Consider the following 17,750-nt stretch of genomic DNA (forward strand, 5'->3'; position numbering starts at 1 on the left):
ATCTTTGGCAGCCACTTCACTTTTGGTTCGAGCTTCTCCAGGGCGTAGGCTATCTCTGTAGGTGACACACAAAAATTGTGAGTAGATAATAGGGGGCATACCTCTATCGTTCCGATGGGTTCCCGTCCTTGGTCTGGATGGACCTTCTTCGTTGCAGGGGGAGGGGGCGGTGGTCGTTCTGATATATGGTTGGTGTCGTTCCTTGTTATATCGCGGAACTAGATGATCCCTTCTGGCATTTTCTCTTCGATCCTTTCTTGATTCCGCTTGTACTAAGGTTAGTCGGTGGGTTGGCTCGTTGAGGTCATCCTCATCTTCACGGAATTCGGTACAATAAGCATTGTGGATTTCGTCCTAAGTGGTTGGGGGTACTTCATCAACCGACTTAACAGCTTCCTCGTTGCTCTTGAACCATCCATGATCAGCCCTTTTTGAAAAGTTACGACCGCCATCCCTTCGGACATGTTTGGCAAAGTTATCCTTACTCGGTTGAACCGGGCGAGGAAGTCCCTTATTCCCTCTCCCAGAGTTTGTTTAACACCAAATATGACATTCACTCTCGCCTCTGCCTTTTTGGCTCCGGTGTGAGTCGTTATGAACTTGTTAGTCATTTCTTCAAAGGTTTCTATGGAGCGTGCTGGTAGCTGCGAATACCAAGTTAATGCCCCTCCTGTGAGGGTTTTGCTGAACTTCTTCAACAAGATGGAAGACACTTGTTCTTTGGCGAGGTCGTTGCCTTTTACGACGGTGACGTAATGAGTCACATGATCTTCAAGGTAGGTTGTATCGTCATATATCATAAGGTAGGGCAGTATTTTAAAGGTTTTTAGTATGGCATGCGGTGCTGCATCATCACTGTATGGTTGCTCGACGAACCGGCCGGCGTCCTCTTCGGCAACAGCTTAGGAGCGGCCGGTATCTTGTCGACCTTTTCTTGGTGTTCTTTCATCTGATCTCGAAGCGCCTTGTTTTCATTCTTCATTTCTTCCATCCTTTTCAGAACGACTGCAAGGGCGTTGTCACCTGCACTACTAATGACATTGTGAGTAATACCTATCGTTGGAGGAGAAGGCTAGTAGCACTGCTCGCCCGCTCGTAGTATCGTGCCAGTCCTTGCATTTTCTACAGTCATGTCCCGAGTGGGCTTGTTGAGGACGCTGGTTCGCGTGTCAGTTAGCCACGCTTCGAGGAACTTTTTTACTGCAGGGCGCGTCTCTTCCCCCACAGACATGGAGGCTCCCTTACCAAGAGATTTTGTGATGCTGCAGTGAGGGGTGGTAACCCATCTCGCCTAGGGGAGGCACTGGGCGTCGCCTTCGTCTGCCGTTTTACAACTTTCGTTGATGACGTTCATGAGTTTGGTTGGGAGGTCACTTATTATTCTCATTTTTCTTCTCGGTTACTTGTCATGTTGGGATTTGTGCACAAAAAGAAAAGAGATCTTATTTTTATTTTTTTATTATTATTTTTTTTTACATTATTGACCCGTGCCAGTTGTAGATCTAAAAGAAACTAAAGGCTTTAACTAAGAAATTTTCACAGACGGCGCCAAATTATTTTACCAAAAATATGACTCTTGGTTGAGATAATTAAATTTATGTGATTATGGATGAAATTTAGTTAACAATAATATTTCTAGATGTAATTTCCGAGGGTGTGGTAAAAGTCAGATGGATCTTGTCGAATAGTGATAACAATATGCAATAACTATTCCAAAAAGCATGAGTAATAATGTAGCATTTAATAGCAATGAATAACAATAAATGATACTTAAGTAAATAGAAGGAATGATTCACCCTATAAAGGATGAGCTAGATGGTTGTTCCTCCTGACAATGATGAGTGACAGACAAATCTTTGAATGTTCGAATTATTCTCGGATCTGATGGAAAAGTATGGAATAATATAGACACGAATCTTAGTAAAAGGTGGTGTTTGTATCTTAGTAAGAGAGAGAGAGAGAATCTTTTTGTCAAAGTGTGTTCTTACAAATGAATATCACATGTCTTATATCATTGTCTCTTTTTCTATTTATATGAAACATATTCCTAGTAAACTCTAATAGTACAAATATAGAGAATATTCACTAGAATATTCTCTTTATTATTCTATTTCGAAAACTAGTCATTATAGCATATCAACGGTGTTCGACCTCGACCATTATTGACATCTCGACCATGGCTCTCGTCGACTCTTCGACTATGAGTTTTGCTGCTTCCTGGTCCACCTCAACTAACGATGGCTCGAGAATTCTTTTATTAGTATTATCTTATCTTAAATATTCTAGTGCAGATTTTGACCGATAAAGTGGTTGAATATTAGGTTGCTTCCATGTGTTGGCACCATTCCCGATTAGTGCGGGATACTAATTAATTTTCCTTGCTTATCTCTTATGATTGACCAATTCAACAAAAACCCACCCTAAAACAGGTTATATGAGAAAGAACCAGAACCTGAATTTTTGGTTAAACCACAACTAATGGAGCAAATTAAGATGTCACAAGTTTATCGCAAAAGCCGGTCAAAACCCAGCAAGATCCGGAAGCTGTCACCTTTTCTTTATATAGCTGCAGTAAACAGGGGGGAGCTATTACCTCTCACAACCACAAATACCGTGTAATTTTATCCGCTAAAATTCAAACAAGTGAGAAGAAATCACATAATATTTTTTATTAGGCTTGAATATAAATAATAGAGAAAATAGTCAAATATATCTTTTTACTTTCATATATTGTCTGCATTTAACATCCGTTATACTATCGAGCCAAATTTACCCCTACCATTATACTATCGGGCCAAATTTACCCATACAACCAACAAACTTTTAAAATACTCCTTGATCTGTTAAGTAATCCAAAATCTCCCAAACTACTTTTATTTAAATCACTTGTTGTTCTTCTTGGTCCACTATTTTAATTTCAAAAATTACTATTGATGTGAATGTTAAAGTTAGTAGACTATACAAATAATTCATAATTATTTTATTACCAATGCACCCATTTCTCTTTTTGTAATAAATAAAATTGGTTTAACATTTTATTTATTTTTCAATCATATACAAACAGTAGAATTTTGTAGGTCTATTTATTGTGTATTATATGCAGCTGATCATCATGTATGTACATGTATATTCAAATATATTTTGTCACTGAGTGGCTAGTATAGAGTTCGATCGACTAACTTAAGAATGCAAAATGTGTAGGCATTTAATTAAAGCAAAGTTGAATTAGACAATGTGAAATCTTCGAGGAACTTCAACTTCAATCACTAATACTTGCTCTCCATACATTTGGTACAATAAATTCATTAAAATTGGGATGTTGTAAATACTTTTAGAATTTAAAAAAGCTACCTAATTTAGATTTTTCAATTTACTATACTTTGTTTATTCGGTTGTATTATTTAATATTTTTTTCTCTTATTTTTTTTTCTCTAATTCAAAAAGTAGATAAATGCTAATTATTTCTAAAAGAGTGGACCAAGAAGAACAACAAGTGATTTAAATAAAATAAATTTGGCAAATTTTGGATTACTTAACAAATCAAGGTGTATTTTTAAAAGTTTGCTGATTGTAGGGGTAAATTTGGCCCGATAGTATAACAGTAAGGATAAATCTGGCCCGATAGTATAACGGAGGTTAAATACAGATAATATATGAAAGTAGAGGGGTATATTTGGCCATTTTCCCTAAATAATTTGGTAGCCCAGTAATTAAGTACCGGCATGAAAGGAATGGTGATCAAGTCTTTTTGTTTGGAATTAGTGGCGTTTTGTTTCTACCTTCTTGTGTGATTTCGATGGTTACAAGATCTCTCTCGGGGGCGAATTTAGGGGCACCCATTGCTTTCGATATATATTATTTTAGCAAATTTTAAAATAAGTTGTCATACCAACGTTTTGTATATACTCCAATCTTAGTTTTAAGTTCCATACACTGATAGTGATATTGTAAAAATATTTATGTAACTAGATGATCTAAAATGTAAATGCAGATAATTCAACGTAATAAGCATTTATTGGCAACTTATAAAAAATATTAAGGTGTTGTAACAATTAAATTAAAACTAGTAGTATTTCTTTTCTTTTTTTTAAATTTATTTTAGTGTACTTAAACCCAATCACGGATCCATTCTCTATATCTCTCTATATATGGTCTCCATATTTTTAGCCTAAAGAGGCCATTTATCAAGTTGCTTGTACTTGTCGACTTCTAAACAATGTTTCCCTGTCTGCGCACGTATCTGCCCTAATTACGCTTGCTGTAGACTAGTTTGGGAAAAGTTATCTATGTTTAAGGAATTAATGGCGGAAGATGACCCTTGAATCATGGAATCATATACTAATAACTAATAAGTTAGGTTTGCTTTGTTTTCCACGCAATCTTTCATTGCCTAAACAAAACAAAAGTACAAGCATATATGGCCTACTAATCTTCTGAATTAAGCCTTGATCAAATTAAGGATAAAGTAGATTGATTGATCTTCTTCTTCTTTTATTTATTTATTTATGTATTTATTTTGTTTCATGTGTATACATCTTAAACACCATCTTAACTTATTTTGTAGTGTAATCTACTCTAGCAAACTTGTAGTATACATTTCTAGTTGTGGACTACAAATTAAACATGAATCCAGTTGAGAATGGAAAAATAAGGGTGTTGTTATCTAAACAAGCTGAGACGGTTGAGAGTGTAATGAGTGAATAAAAAAGCTTTCTGCTTCCTTATTTTTTTTGGTGTGCAAGATTTCTTCTAAATAGCTATTGTCGAATCTTTTACTTGCGGATAAGTTATTCTTTGGGGTATTTCAATCCTTTCAAATGTTTTAGAGCACGAGTGAATTCAAGAAATGTACAGATTTCATTGCACAAAAAAGCCGATATAGACTGACTAAGCAGAATATGTACAATAAAATCGGAGAGGATGTTGGGAAACATCAATAGACTCTTATTGCTGTGCTTAATTTGTTGCTGCATGTAGTAGCTGCGCGATGGGCATTAGTGAAACTACTGATGTCAAATGTAATATAATGACTAAGTGTTATAATAATAGAATAACAATGAAATGTTACAATATAATAATAATGAAATGTATAATCCATAATATTAGCAATTTTTTTATTTAACATGCCTAGTGTTGTAAAGATTATATGTTTGATGGAACACACTCTAAAGTCTAAAAGCTAGTGAAAAGAAAGAATATATGACAATAATCTCAGTGAGCCTGTAAGCTAACAGTGGTCCAGATCTTTCTAATTTTTAATTTGCGTAATTTTATCTTGTATCTTTTGAGCCACTTGGGTAAACAAAATAACAATGTCCTTTTCTTTCGTTGCATTAAACATTTTGAACAACTACCAATATTCTACTGGAGATTATACTCCTATCAGTATTAGAGTATAATTTTACTTCTGTTGCATGCAAAAATGAAACTGATTCAAGTGGAACTCCATAAACTTCTTCGATGCTTCTAATGTCGTGGGTAAACTTTGTCACTATAATTTTGAAAACCAAAGTATCACCTCATCAATCATATGAAACCTAAATAAGGAAATAAAAAAAATATTTGAAAAATATATATATAAAAAGTTAAAAAAATTAAAAGGAAAAAAGAATAGAAATAAAAAGTAAATTAAAAAGAAAAGGCCAAATACATAAACAACCCCTTAAACTTGTCCCATTTTTTCATTTAGACACTTTAACTGAGGGTCTAACCTATTGAACACCTGAACCTCATAGAAACTATCTATTGAACCCTTACGAGTCGTTTGGTACGCGGACTATATTATTCCGGGATTATAATCCTGGTATTATAATCCCTGGATTATTTTATCCCACCTGGGCGGTGAATAAAATAATTCCAAGTTTGATAGGATAAGCTAGGATAAGATAGGATATCCGGGATTAAGTCTGAGATTAAATTTATACTTTATGTTGGGTTAAATTTATACCGCCAACCAACCCTTAATGGACAAACTCTCACAAAAACATGGAGCGTGGTTGTCAAACGCAGTAACATGGCAAAGACCCCAATCAGAAAATGACATGTGGAAAATAACCCAAAAAAAAAAAACGGACAACAATGGCGGGTACTAATTATAAAACCCTATACTTCAAGTGGGCACTAAGAAGGGATCTGGTTTCTTTATTCATCGTCAATGTTGAAAATCATAAATTAATCACAGCACCTTTAAATCTTTAGACTTACTTTTTTCATAATCAAATGACAATTATTATTAAATAAAGTTATAGCTGAAGCTCTGGACAAACATAAATGTCACAAAAGCCAAAAAAAAGCTTAATGTAAGTAGAAGAAACAAAAGCATTCTGTGCAATTTTAATGCATACTTTCTGGTGATGGTAATTGAAAGATAAAAAAATTGTGTTTCTCTCCTCAGTTGTCACAGGGAAACCACCTTTCATTTTCGTAGCGAAGTAGGATACAAGGACTGGTTCCATACGGGTAACAACCATAAACACCAGCTACCACCCTCTGCATTTGCAAGAAAGGAATTTACTCTCTTGAAAAAATCCACTAACCAGAGATCTAGTTTCCCACAAGGAATTAACGGTGAGAAAGCCGTTCAAAACTGAACTCGGTTTTAAGGGTAGTAGTTCAGATTTGCCAGGCTCGATATTTTACTACTTACTTTCTCTCAAAGTCGCCGGTGGCGACCCATTTGTTTTCCCGTCGGTCCGACATATCCATCCTCTCTCCTCTATTTATCATGTATTTCAGAAAAAAGAGACAAGGTGAGATTCTCAAAAGTAATGGTCAAAGATGAGAGATAAGTGAAACTTGTTCACGCTCTCAAAGGACGTGTGGAACATGCTGGATGCCATGTCATCAACTTGTAGTTACTATAAAGTTTAAGTGTTCAATATGAACACGTTTGAGCGGCTGCATATGTATTTGGCCAAAAGAAAAGAGATTAAAAAATAACCCGGTAATTATACCATATAATTACCAGCAATTCTCAGCTCCCCTTGAGAGTTACAGAGTATAATTACAATCAATTACATGCTGACCAAGTAATTACAAACATATCAAAATTGAGTAATTATACCCAATTATACCCAAATCCAATTACGGAGTGGCTTTCCAAACAGGCCCTACAGGGAATTGGCTTATTGCTTTCATTCGTTACATGTGATGGTTGACACCTCACTTTAGTTCTTGACCCTTTCACCATGCTTAACTGGATGTTCAAATTCCAATAGAGCTCCAACTTCCTTGTGTTTTCAGAAGTAAGCCTTTATTCCCCCTAATGGCAAAAGAAAAAGAAAAGAAAAATAAAATAAAACTGCAAGCTTAACTATAAAGTGAGACCTACTGATAAAAAAATAAAAAAATAAAAAGTAGAACCAAATCTCCGTCCAACATTGTTTTAGGGAGGGTAATTCAGTGGTTGATGCATTAGCCAAGTATGGAGCTGGCCTGGAGGTTTTACCTATAAGCACTACTATGTTTTTGTCAGTCCAAGAAATGCCTAGATGAGCAAGAGGGGCTTTCCGGATGGATAAAGCACAAGTTACAGCATTTAGGATCAGGAAATGCAAAATGAAGAACCTACAGGGAGGTTCTGCTTCAATTCCAATCATATGATCAGTGCCACAGTGTATATGAGAATATTCTCAACATCAACATCATAGCTAACACAGTTAGTCATGTACATCTTGCAGTTTTTTGTACTGGACATGTCGGTTACTAATATTCTCCTTTTGGTTACTAATATACATGTCGGGGTCAGCCTAACCCCCCACCATAATGGTGGACTTTTGATTAAAAAAAGATCTGTAAATTCAAATGTTTCGTCATTGCAAAATGAAACACTATTTTTATCCTTCTAAGAGATGTCCTATCTTAAAAGAGAAGTATTACCGCACTAGATTACCAGTTCATGTGCTACTTCTCCAGACAGGCTTACCCAGCACATCCTGTTTTGTGCTGTTTTAAAGCACAGTTCAATGGATTATGCTATTTCTTTTGCAGAAAAGTAAAGCCCCAGATAGGTTTTCTCTGCAATACAAAGGCTAGGGGATTTGTAGGCAAACAAATTAGAGAAAGCATTTCAACCCTTCAAGACAATGCAGGAAAATGATGTTCATAATGCGAGTGTAGCACCAAGCATAGCACTTTTCTCAAGAATGTCAAATGGGAAGCTTGTTTTGCCAGAGACAATTAAATAAGGTAACAACTTCACCAGATTCAAACCTAGGACATTTTCTTGTGTTTCTTCTCCTGCCATTGTTTGATTTCAGCATCTATTGTAGCTTTGACTTTTGCATGAAATCCAGGATATGGTTCATAGCCAGTAAATGTCCGGAGAGCCTGCAAGTCGAGAAAAGATAGATTAAATCAATCTAGTGAAAGAATTTCCTATTTAACACAGAACTAGTAGATTTACCTCTAAAAGTACAAAGAAAGGTTCCATAAGGAATGCTTCCGCAAGATTGTCCAACAGAGCAGGTGCTCGTTTCTAGAAAATTAAATAAGCAAGATGATATACAAACAAAAAAAAATATAAGGCAAAGATTTAAGGATCATAAAATGGCGCAAATGTCACCTCAAACACTCCATGGCCTATAACCAGTCCGGTCCAACAGAATAACTGAGCGACAAGAACAACCTGATAAGATGTTTATTGTTTAGCACCAAGCACTCACATACATCAAGATAAATTCAACTGATGCAGATGTATTTCCAACACATCGGATCATGCTATTACATATCTATGATCAGTCCATATCAGATAGACATCAAAAGTGGATATAAGGCAGGGATGAACATCAAAGAACTGCTACAGCAAAAGAAGTTCTGAAGTTAGACGCTAAGCATTGCTGACTCCCATGTAAAAACCACAGAATTTATTAAGGTATATGACCAAGGATCAGAAGAGAAGCACTATGCTGGTAGGAGTTCAAGTTAAGAAAGGAGACAGAAGTTCAGATCCAGTGTACCAATATGGATATGGAGTTAACATACAGAAACAAGGGCATGCAGCCTGGGAAAGGCTAATCCCATGTGACATTTAACAACCCTCATCATATGAATGTGGATTGTACACAATCATGGTGGCGACATGATATTTCATTCGCCGGAAATTAGTGGAACTGATTAGCAAATTCAGTATAGTAACTAGAGCCATGATTAGAATCACACCAGTACCATCAGCCGATACGAATCTCCAGTAAGTGTCATGGAGTTCAAGGTTATACAAGTAAAAGTAAAAACTCCAACACACTATCACGGAGTTTCTACTTCTACAAGTAAAACTCCAAGATGCTATCCTGGAGTATGAAGAAAAAACAAATTCACACTAATGGTCATATGCTGTAGGTCTCCATTAAATCTGTTCAAATCTGTCTGACCATCCTAGCCGTAAAACGCTGATTATCAACACCTCTATTGGTTGGTTTTGCCAATTTATAATTGAACCACATAATTAGCTACTGTAAAAAATTTGAAATATTCAATGACGATCTATTTGGATGTGTTGCCATCGGAAAGTCATAAACATCTGGACTTTGGATCACAGCAACCAGGTAAGGATAACTGTGACTTCATCTCAAAAGGAAGGTTGCTAGAAGTCCAGCATGTTGATGCTGCAGCAGCATCAACTCCAGGACAATGTCCTCGAGTTTTTAGGTTGCGAAAAACTGAACTGTCCTGGAGTTGAAACTTCTACAAGTGAAACCTTTGTCGAAAAAAGTGGAAAAGATGAAGGAGTCTCTATAGCTTTTTGTCCAAATATTATTTCCGCATAAAAAAGTTGTTAAATTTCGATTAGATTTGGAACTGCGACTTATTTTCCAATAGCAATTGCAAACGTGGCTATTTTGTGAGTCATTTCCAAGAAAAATGCATCACGCAAATTAACAAGTTGATAAACACGTCTCATTTAGTTGCCAGAGAATTAAAATAAACTACAACCCACACTCAATCCCAAAATAGTTGAAGTCATCTATATGAATCCTCAAAATTCATTCTGCTCCATTTGGACCAATAACAAATAAACAATTAGAATGAAATTATAAAAAGAAAGAAATCCGTTACCTTCCAGGCGAGAGAGAACCCCAGATAATGAGCAACAAAACTGCTTGATATCCAATAAAGTAAACAGAGAAAAGCAGCTAAAGAGCCAGTTTTCTTGTCCAAACACACATAGAACAAGGCATAAATCAAAGTAAACAAGAACCCGAGATTCAAGCCCAAGAAACAACTATCTTCATATAGCTTAATTGGAGTGGAATTCAGAAGCGGGGGTGTAAAGTAGAAGAGAATAAGAGCAGTGAAGAAGATTGGTCCCACAAACACCATGTGAATCAAGAAATTCACTGGGTTGCTGTGGTATGCTTCGTAGAAGGCAAATTGCTTCTCTAGATCAAATAATCTCATCTTTCTGTTTTTCCTCCTAATTGGAAACTACTACCTAATTGCTAATTATGAAGATATTTGGCTACAGAGATTAGAACTTTCGAAGAAAAAAGTATTCGTCCTAATTCTTTCAGAGTGATTGGGAGTATTATTTGGGTATTTTAAGTCAAAATATTGCTTTGTTAATTTGTATTTCATCCTATTTCCTTTATTTTTAATTACAATTATTAGAGTCAATAGAGTATTGGGACTTGTCACATTATTGTTCAATTTAAAAGTACAATAAAAAAACAAATAGGTGAGTAGTAAAAAGGAAAAGTGGCCCATGCAGGTCTCGAACCTGCGACCTTCGCGTTATTAGCACGACGCTCTAACCAACTGAGCTAATGGGCCAGATACTACTATACGTAGAAACAAACATTCAAATATGTAACCACTAGAATATCTTATCTGCTTACAACTTATAAGGAACGGAGAAAGACAAGTAAATTATCCGAAACTCAAAATTGCAACGACCATTCATGGCTGAAGCTGTAATGAGCTTCACCATCATCAAACCCACAGTTCAATGCCACGCTACTAAATTGGACTTGCACCCTTTCACAAAATCAGTTAAGCATTTCATTTCACCTCTTTACTCTACTCTCAAATTCCATCACTTCTACTTGTTCTGCTCATTTATTTTTTTATTTTTTTTAATTCTGTTTTGAATTTGCAGCTTAGGCAATGCTCAAGCTCAGCCTTCGGCAAAGGCAGGCACCAGGTATATGTTTCATTTCACCATTCCATATTCATAACAAAGATCAATCCAGAATTTAAAGCTGGTGCACCATTCAATATACATAACTACACTCTTATTTTTCTTTGAATTTATATACCAGCAGAAAGTATAGACAACTTCTAATGTCAATAAAGTTAATCCTTTTATAATATTTGATAAAGATGTGCTTAAGATTCCTAGTGATTGAAGCATAAAACTTCCTCTGTTTCAATTTATGTGAACCTATTTGATTGAGCACAGAGTTTAAGAAAAAAAAAATAAGACTTTCGAACTTGTGACGTAAAATGAGGCACATATATTTTGTATGGCTATAAATCATTGCATAAAGGTAAATTATTTCCAAATAAAGAAATTGGTCATTCTTTTTGGCACGAACTAAAAAGTAAATAGATTCACATAAATTGAAACAGATGGAATAGTTGTTATTGTTATTCTATATACTTATATATAGTACAATGCTTGATGCAGTAGGTGCACTTAACAAATGTTACTTTTTGGGAACTACTATTATTAGATTCAAGCTGGAAAGAGCAAAAGAAATTCTGGTTTAAGAGTGAAGGCTCTCCCGGATTGGCCATTAATGGCAGTATTAGTTGAGCATATGGAAGGTCAAAGAGACCTCATAACTCACAAATCTGTTTGGCACCTTAGTGATGAAGCCATGAAGAATGTTTGTGAGTATTTTTTATTTTCCACTTTAAATATCCACTGTTTATAATCTGTTTGGCATTTTATCAGTTAATTCTCTGTGTATTGTTTCTATGTTAGATACATTTTACATCATGTTCACTGTTTGGGGATGCTGTTTCTTCGGTTCTACCAAAGTAAGCTTTTCCGAATAGTTATGAATTTGGAAAATTAATTCATAAGATAAAGTTGTAACCTTAATTTGTTGGTCTCTCTTGTTTTAGGATCCCTACTATGATTCGGAGCAGTACAGAGGAGATGGAGGTGATGGTACTGGACATTGGGTTTATGAGAAGGTACATTGTCTTTTGGAAAATATATGAGGAAATGCTTCTTCTTTTGATGATATAAACATATGTTCTGCAAATTGATGCATTAAGGAATAAGGGCATATCTCTAAGGTATTTGCTCCTGCTGTTAATAAGAAAGCAAGTTGTGACTATCTTCATGTTGACAGGTTAAATATTTTCTCTAAAGATGAAGTTGTCATCTCTATATCAGCAAATCCTGATATGACAAACTTCTTATCAAGAATGCAGAAAAAGCTTCAATCTTAATTACTTGCAGTGACCAACCACAGTTTTTGTTCAAGAAACATCGTCTCTTTTGTCCAAGACATTAATTTAAAGTGAAACAATCAGTAGATCTAACATCAAAATCCAAGGCTTGTGTGAAATATTTGTATAAAACATACAACGTTGGGTATCTGCTTTATCCAGCAAAATATCTCATGTGTGTATATTTTAGACCATCTTAATCTTAAGGACAAAAAGGGGTCCAAAGGGAGGGGGAAGGATAGGAAAGTGACACTATGAATTTAATTTTGTGGTGATGCAGCAAGAAGACATAGAAGAAGAAGCAAGAGCAAAGCTATGGCGCGAGGAACTGATAGAGGAGATTGAACAAAAGGTTGGGGGGCTTCGAGAACTTGAAGAGGCTGGGAAGAAGGAAGAGCTGGTTAAATGATCATCTCAGTATATATAGCTGCATATATTATGAACAAATTTTATGATGCTTCTTGTTACGTATATATGATATGATTTTGCAGTTCCAAAATGCAGACTTTCAGTACTTTCTGAGAAAAGATAATAAGAAAAATGGGATCAGTCATTTGGAACATAGTTGTTTGCCCTTAAATGTGATGCAAGGCTGTTCTTTACGATTACCCCTTTGAAATACTCTTTTCTCATTGAAATGTCAAGATTCTCAAGCTGTGGCATTATACAGAATTATTGCAAATACCTTTACTAATTGTCAAATCTGAGAGGAAAAAACTATAAAGCCACACACCTCTGCGCCAATTTTTCAATGACAGGATCAAATTAATAGCCTCTTTGGCCAAGCTTCTCCAATCCTAGAAGCACTTTGTTTTCAAAAAAAGTATTTTTTTTTTCAAAGTTGAAGTGTTTGGCCAAGCTTTTGGAAGAAAAAAGTGTTTTTGAGGAGAAACAGAAGCAGTTTTGAAGAAGCAAAAAAAAATAGTTTCTCTCCAAAAGCACTTTTGAAAAATAATAAACTTATAAGTTGTTTTTAAAAGTTTGGTCAAACACTATTTGGTGATCAAAAGTGTTTTTCAAATTAATTAGGCAAACACAAACTGCTTCTCACCAAAAGTACTTTTGAGAAAAAACACTTCTCAAAATAAGTTGATTTTTGTTGCTTGGCCAAATAGGTTATAAGCCTTTGTACTTCTATCTACTAATGCATATTTAAGCTGACTGTCAAATGTCAATGTTCATCGTGTACTGAGGTCCACTCAAAAACAATTCTGAGACTCCGCCATAGTTGAAGCCTTGTGTTCTCACATGATCAATATGCCTGGAATTCAACTTGTCTGCAGTGTCAAAGTAGGGACGAGTAATAGACTCTTGAAATATGGTCTCATCCAGCATACTAATCGTGGGTGCACATATCGAGTTTGGATTTCGTATATGTATATATAAATATATATTTTTTTTAAATTACATGTATATTGTTAAGAGTACAAAAAAGCCTGATAAGTTTAGCAATAACCTTGTAACAAATTCTACCTCTATTACATAATGGCTGGAGAGTATAGGCTATGATACCACATGAACCATGTTTTCAGAATTTTTACAACGTGTGACTACTAAAAAGTATAAGAAAACGGAAGATTTTGAGAGAAGAAATAGCATCTTTTTTGGATTTTTGTATATTGTAATACATTGATTAGAAGGGCATATATAGAATAATATCCCAAATACAATCCTAAATATCTGGAAAGATGCCTGAAAACTACAGAGTAAATACAAAGACTTATTCAAACTTAGAGTTATTCAAACTTATTAACACTATCCGTCAAGTTGGTGCAGAGATGTCACACATGCCAACTTACAAACCACAGTGTGAAAGGATCTTTTGTTAAGTCATTTTGTAAACACATCAGCTAGTTATTTCTCTAATGACACATGAGGCAAAGTCAAGACACTATTTGCAATCTTTTCTTTGATGAGGTGTCGATCAATTTCAATATGTTTCGCTCGGCCATGTTGAACAGGATATGAGCTATACTGATTGGAGCTTTGTTATCATAATACAAGGAAAGTTTCTCTTTTTCAGACAATCTCAATTCTTCTAGTAGCTTTGGTAACCACAAAAGTTCACAAACAATATGGGCCATAGCTATAGATTCTGCCTCTACACTTGATTTAGCAACTACTCTTTGCTTCTTTTTTTCTCCAAGTAACTAAGTTCCCTCCTACGAGCTTGTAGTCCACATGTAGATTTTGTGTCATTTAGAAATCTGAATTTATATAGGCTTCTACCTCGAGGTGGCCATAGTTGGAGAAAATGATACCTTTTCTTGAAACAGACTTCAGATATCAAAATATGAAAAACAACTTGCATATGAGAATCCTGAGGATCATACATATATTGACTCACCAAGCTGACTGAATAAGCTATATATGGTCCGGTTTGGGAGAGATAAATGAGTCTTTCAACCAAATGCTTTGGGTGAGAATGACTTCGTTGGGCGCCATCATGGCCTATGATGGAAATTGGGTCGTGATAGTCAAAGACAGGGATGTCAATACAGTAGTGCCAAACATGCTTCATAGACTATTTAGAAAATTCTAAATGCTAGAAATACCTGGAAGAGGCAGCTTTGAGGATAGGAGATGTTGTGGTAGCTGGGGACTACTCTATAAGGAGAATGTACAATTTGCTAAGAGGAGATTTTCCTAAAGTGAACTGGAAGAAGCTGATATGTAATACTCAAGCCAGCCCAAAAATGGATATTCAAACTATTCGTAGCAGTTCAAGAAAGGCTATATACTAAAAGGTAGGTTAATAAGATGGGGCACGGTGACTGATCCTATGTGTGCATTAAGTGAAGCTGACCCAGAACCGCACCAACACCTATTCTTCAAGTGTTTCACATCTGCAATGCATATGCTGCATTGGTTTGGTATCAAAAGAGGTTATATGGAATGGAATGAGGAGATCGAATGGGCTAGAGTACAAGATAATGGAAGGAACTCCCTGGCAGAGATATATAGATTGAGTCTGGCTCTTACAACATACCATGTATGGCGAAAGAGGAACTACAAGATATTCCAATAGAAGAAGAGGACACCAGAAGAGATTAGCAAGATTGATAGTGCAAGAAGTCCATTGTCGAGGAAGTATGAAGTCAAAATTGACAAAGCAACTGAAGAGTCTAAACTTCTGTCCCAGTCTATAAAACTAAATTGTAAGAGAGGAACAATGGAGAATGAGCTGTTGCAGTAATTTTTTTATACTAGAGTTGGGGTCTTATGTCCAACTCTAGAGGCTTTTTGATATACTTGTAAATATTTTCCTTGGTAATAAAATTTGATAGTTACCATTTAGTAATAAAATTTGATTGTTATATATCAAATATATATAGGATAAAACGGTAATGGAAACCAAAGTGTTGTATCTCCTTAACCAAATCATAATGTTGGATGATCAACGACAAATTGATCATTACATGCAGTGCTTATCCCAAAAACACTCCCCCGCTTATGGCAAACCTACGAATAATATGTACATTTTTTTTTCCACCAAAACTGCTTTTAGTAAAAATACCATAAGAATGAAGAAACTTTCTATAATCTATATTCTAGCTAGGCCATCAACAACTGTTTGCCTTCTTTTAGCCCAACCCTGTTATCAGATTTATCTAAACTGCTAGACATATCTACACCTGCTAAAACAAATTCTTCAAATCTCTGCTTTGAATCCAAAGATGAATTTCTTGATAATAGGCCAATTGAGGCTAAAGCCAAAAGCTCAGATTCATCAAGTCCTTTTGCAGGACCAAGACTGCACTGATCAGTCCCATACCTTGCTAATGCATCCTTGAATTTCTTGATCTGCACAAATACAAATTTTACCATAAGAAAGTTGAATTCTTTTATAGTGTTGATATAACTGGTTAAATTGCACTGATAACTTATAAATTCTTTCACTGACAGTGTATATAATTTAACTGCCCAGAAAACAAATTACTTACTGTTGCATTAGTACAACTAAAGCTACAAACTTTGCCTCGTGCACCCCTGTAGAATCTGAAGAAGGGTAAGACATGTATATGAAGAGTATGGCACATGGTTTTTAGTTCTTCATAATTTACTTTGAGGAAAATGGCATCAGGATTTGATTCAGCCAGCTGACAGATCTGCAAAAACATTAATAAACATCATTAATATTAGCACAAAAAATAGTCAACAAAAAAAAATCATCAATGGGTCAATTTGATCCCAAAATTTAGTACCTTAGGATGTAAAGCCTTGCAACCTCCACAACCAGGGGAATAAAAATCAATAATCACTAATCTGTGACCAGCATTCAACAATGAATTCACAAGTTCTTTTGTTGAATGGATCTCTACCATGTTGGGTTTAAGGGTCTTTTCCCACCATCTCATTGCTTTGCTAAAACATATTGATGCTTGTGCCTGTCACCACATAATAAACCTTACTGATTTAATTAAACCAAATTAAAAATATATTCGAAAAGGAAAAAAACCCAAGAAGGAATATAATCCTTAAAAGTAAAGACCAATAAATTAAAACATACGTTGACCAAGATGGGTTTTGAATCTTTAACATTCCAATGGTTCAAACCAGTTTGATTCGACAAATCCAAGGATCTTCCAAGAAACTCTTTGGTTGATAACTCAGGAAGCTGCAGAGTGCCAAAACCAGAAGAGCAAAGGCTAGTAGACCCTTTGGCTTTGGACTTGAAGTTTGCTTCACAGGAATTATAAACAGAGAAACCAGTCTTCAAAGAAGCTGCCATTATTGCTAAGGATCTGTGGACTTGTCAAGCTTTAAGCATGTAACAACAAATTCCCACCAAATCCCACCTTCACTTTTAGATAAACAACAAATTTCTCAAATAGAAATGGAAGAAGAAATATATCCAAGCAAGAACTACTCAACTATTTCGATAGGAAAATTAAGGTAAAATTTGAGCCAAAAGCTTGTATCGTTAGGAACAATAAATACTTTGATCGTTGGGAAGGAAGAAGGGCCAAATGGAAGACTAAGAAGTTGAATAAAAATATAGTATCCTGGCCTGGTGGCTGGTGGGGGATGAATTGGATTATTAAAGGTTAAAACTTAAAAGTGTAGGGAAAAGGAGATAAGGGGGGGTCATTGACTCAGATTAAAACCTTTGAACTTTATCCATAATATTTTCCACGTTTATCTTCTTGATTAACAGAAAGCAAAATTAGTGTAAGTATTACGTGTAAAATATATTTTGACACCATTAAATCCAAAGTTTTATCCAGAACATAAGGAAGGGTGTAGGTTTAAGGCTTGTTTATAGGAGGATATGTGCGTGTATTGAGTTGGCATTTTCATATATTTTGTTTTGAATTTGGATGATTGGATGAGATTCTTTTCAGGAGGAA

At 35.4% G+C, this 17,750-nt stretch overlaps 3 protein-coding genes and 1 non-coding gene across 5 annotated transcripts; 1 reads left to right on the top strand and 3 right to left on the bottom strand.

Annotated features, from left to right (window-relative positions):
- Positions 1-6,928: 6,928 nt before the first annotated feature.
- LOC107776277 (2-hydroxy-palmitic acid dioxygenase MPO1) lies at positions 6,929-10,534 on the bottom strand. Of its 2 annotated transcripts, none has more exons than XM_016596163.2 (5): positions 10,054-10,534; positions 8,564-8,626; positions 8,405-8,476; positions 8,201-8,328; positions 6,929-7,261 (listed from the first exon to the last, which is right to left on the bottom strand). In XM_016596163.2, exons 1-4 carry the CDS (start codon positions 10,393-10,395, stop codon positions 8,212-8,214), a joined length of 594 nt encoding a protein of 197 aa, XP_016451649.1. In that variant the 5' UTR covers positions 10,396-10,534; the 3' UTR covers positions 6,929-7,261; positions 8,201-8,211. The 2 variants fall into 2 exon arrangements, with proteins under 2 accessions (XP_016451649.1, XP_016451642.1); XM_016596156.2 differs by having other exon boundaries at positions 8,212-8,328; positions 10,054-10,531.
- A 159-nt stretch (positions 10,535-10,693) lies between these two features.
- TRNAI-AAU (transfer RNA isoleucine (anticodon AAU)) lies at positions 10,694-10,767 on the bottom strand. The gene has a single exon. It is a non-coding gene; the product is annotated as a tRNA-Ile (tRNA).
- A 62-nt stretch (positions 10,768-10,829) lies between these two features.
- LOC107776289 (photosynthetic NDH subunit of subcomplex B 4, chloroplastic) lies at positions 10,830-12,961 on the top strand. Its single transcript, XM_016596168.2, has 6 exons — positions 10,830-10,985; positions 11,093-11,137; positions 11,670-11,829; positions 11,924-11,979; positions 12,067-12,138; positions 12,680-12,961. The coding sequence occupies exons 1-6, from the start codon at positions 10,896-10,898 to the stop codon at positions 12,806-12,808; spliced, it is 552 nt and encodes a 183-aa protein (XP_016451654.1). The 5' UTR covers positions 10,830-10,895; the 3' UTR covers positions 12,809-12,961.
- A 2,786-nt stretch (positions 12,962-15,747) lies between these two features.
- Positions 15,748-17,412, bottom strand: LOC107776269 (thioredoxin-like 1-2, chloroplastic). Its single transcript, XM_016596146.2, has 4 exons — positions 16,910-17,412; positions 16,605-16,787; positions 16,344-16,508; positions 15,748-16,203 (listed from the first exon to the last, which is right to left on the bottom strand). Exons 1-4 carry the CDS (start codon positions 17,129-17,131, stop codon positions 15,955-15,957), a joined length of 819 nt encoding a protein of 272 aa, XP_016451632.1. The 5' UTR covers positions 17,132-17,412; the 3' UTR covers positions 15,748-15,954.
- Positions 17,413-17,750: the final 338 nt, after the last annotated feature.

Source organism: Nicotiana tabacum, chromosome 24 (genome assembly GCF_000715075.1).
Source record: "Nicotiana tabacum cultivar K326 chromosome 24, ASM71507v2, whole genome shotgun sequence".
NCBI classification, from domain to species: domain Eukaryota; kingdom Viridiplantae; phylum Streptophyta; class Magnoliopsida; order Solanales; family Solanaceae; genus Nicotiana; species Nicotiana tabacum.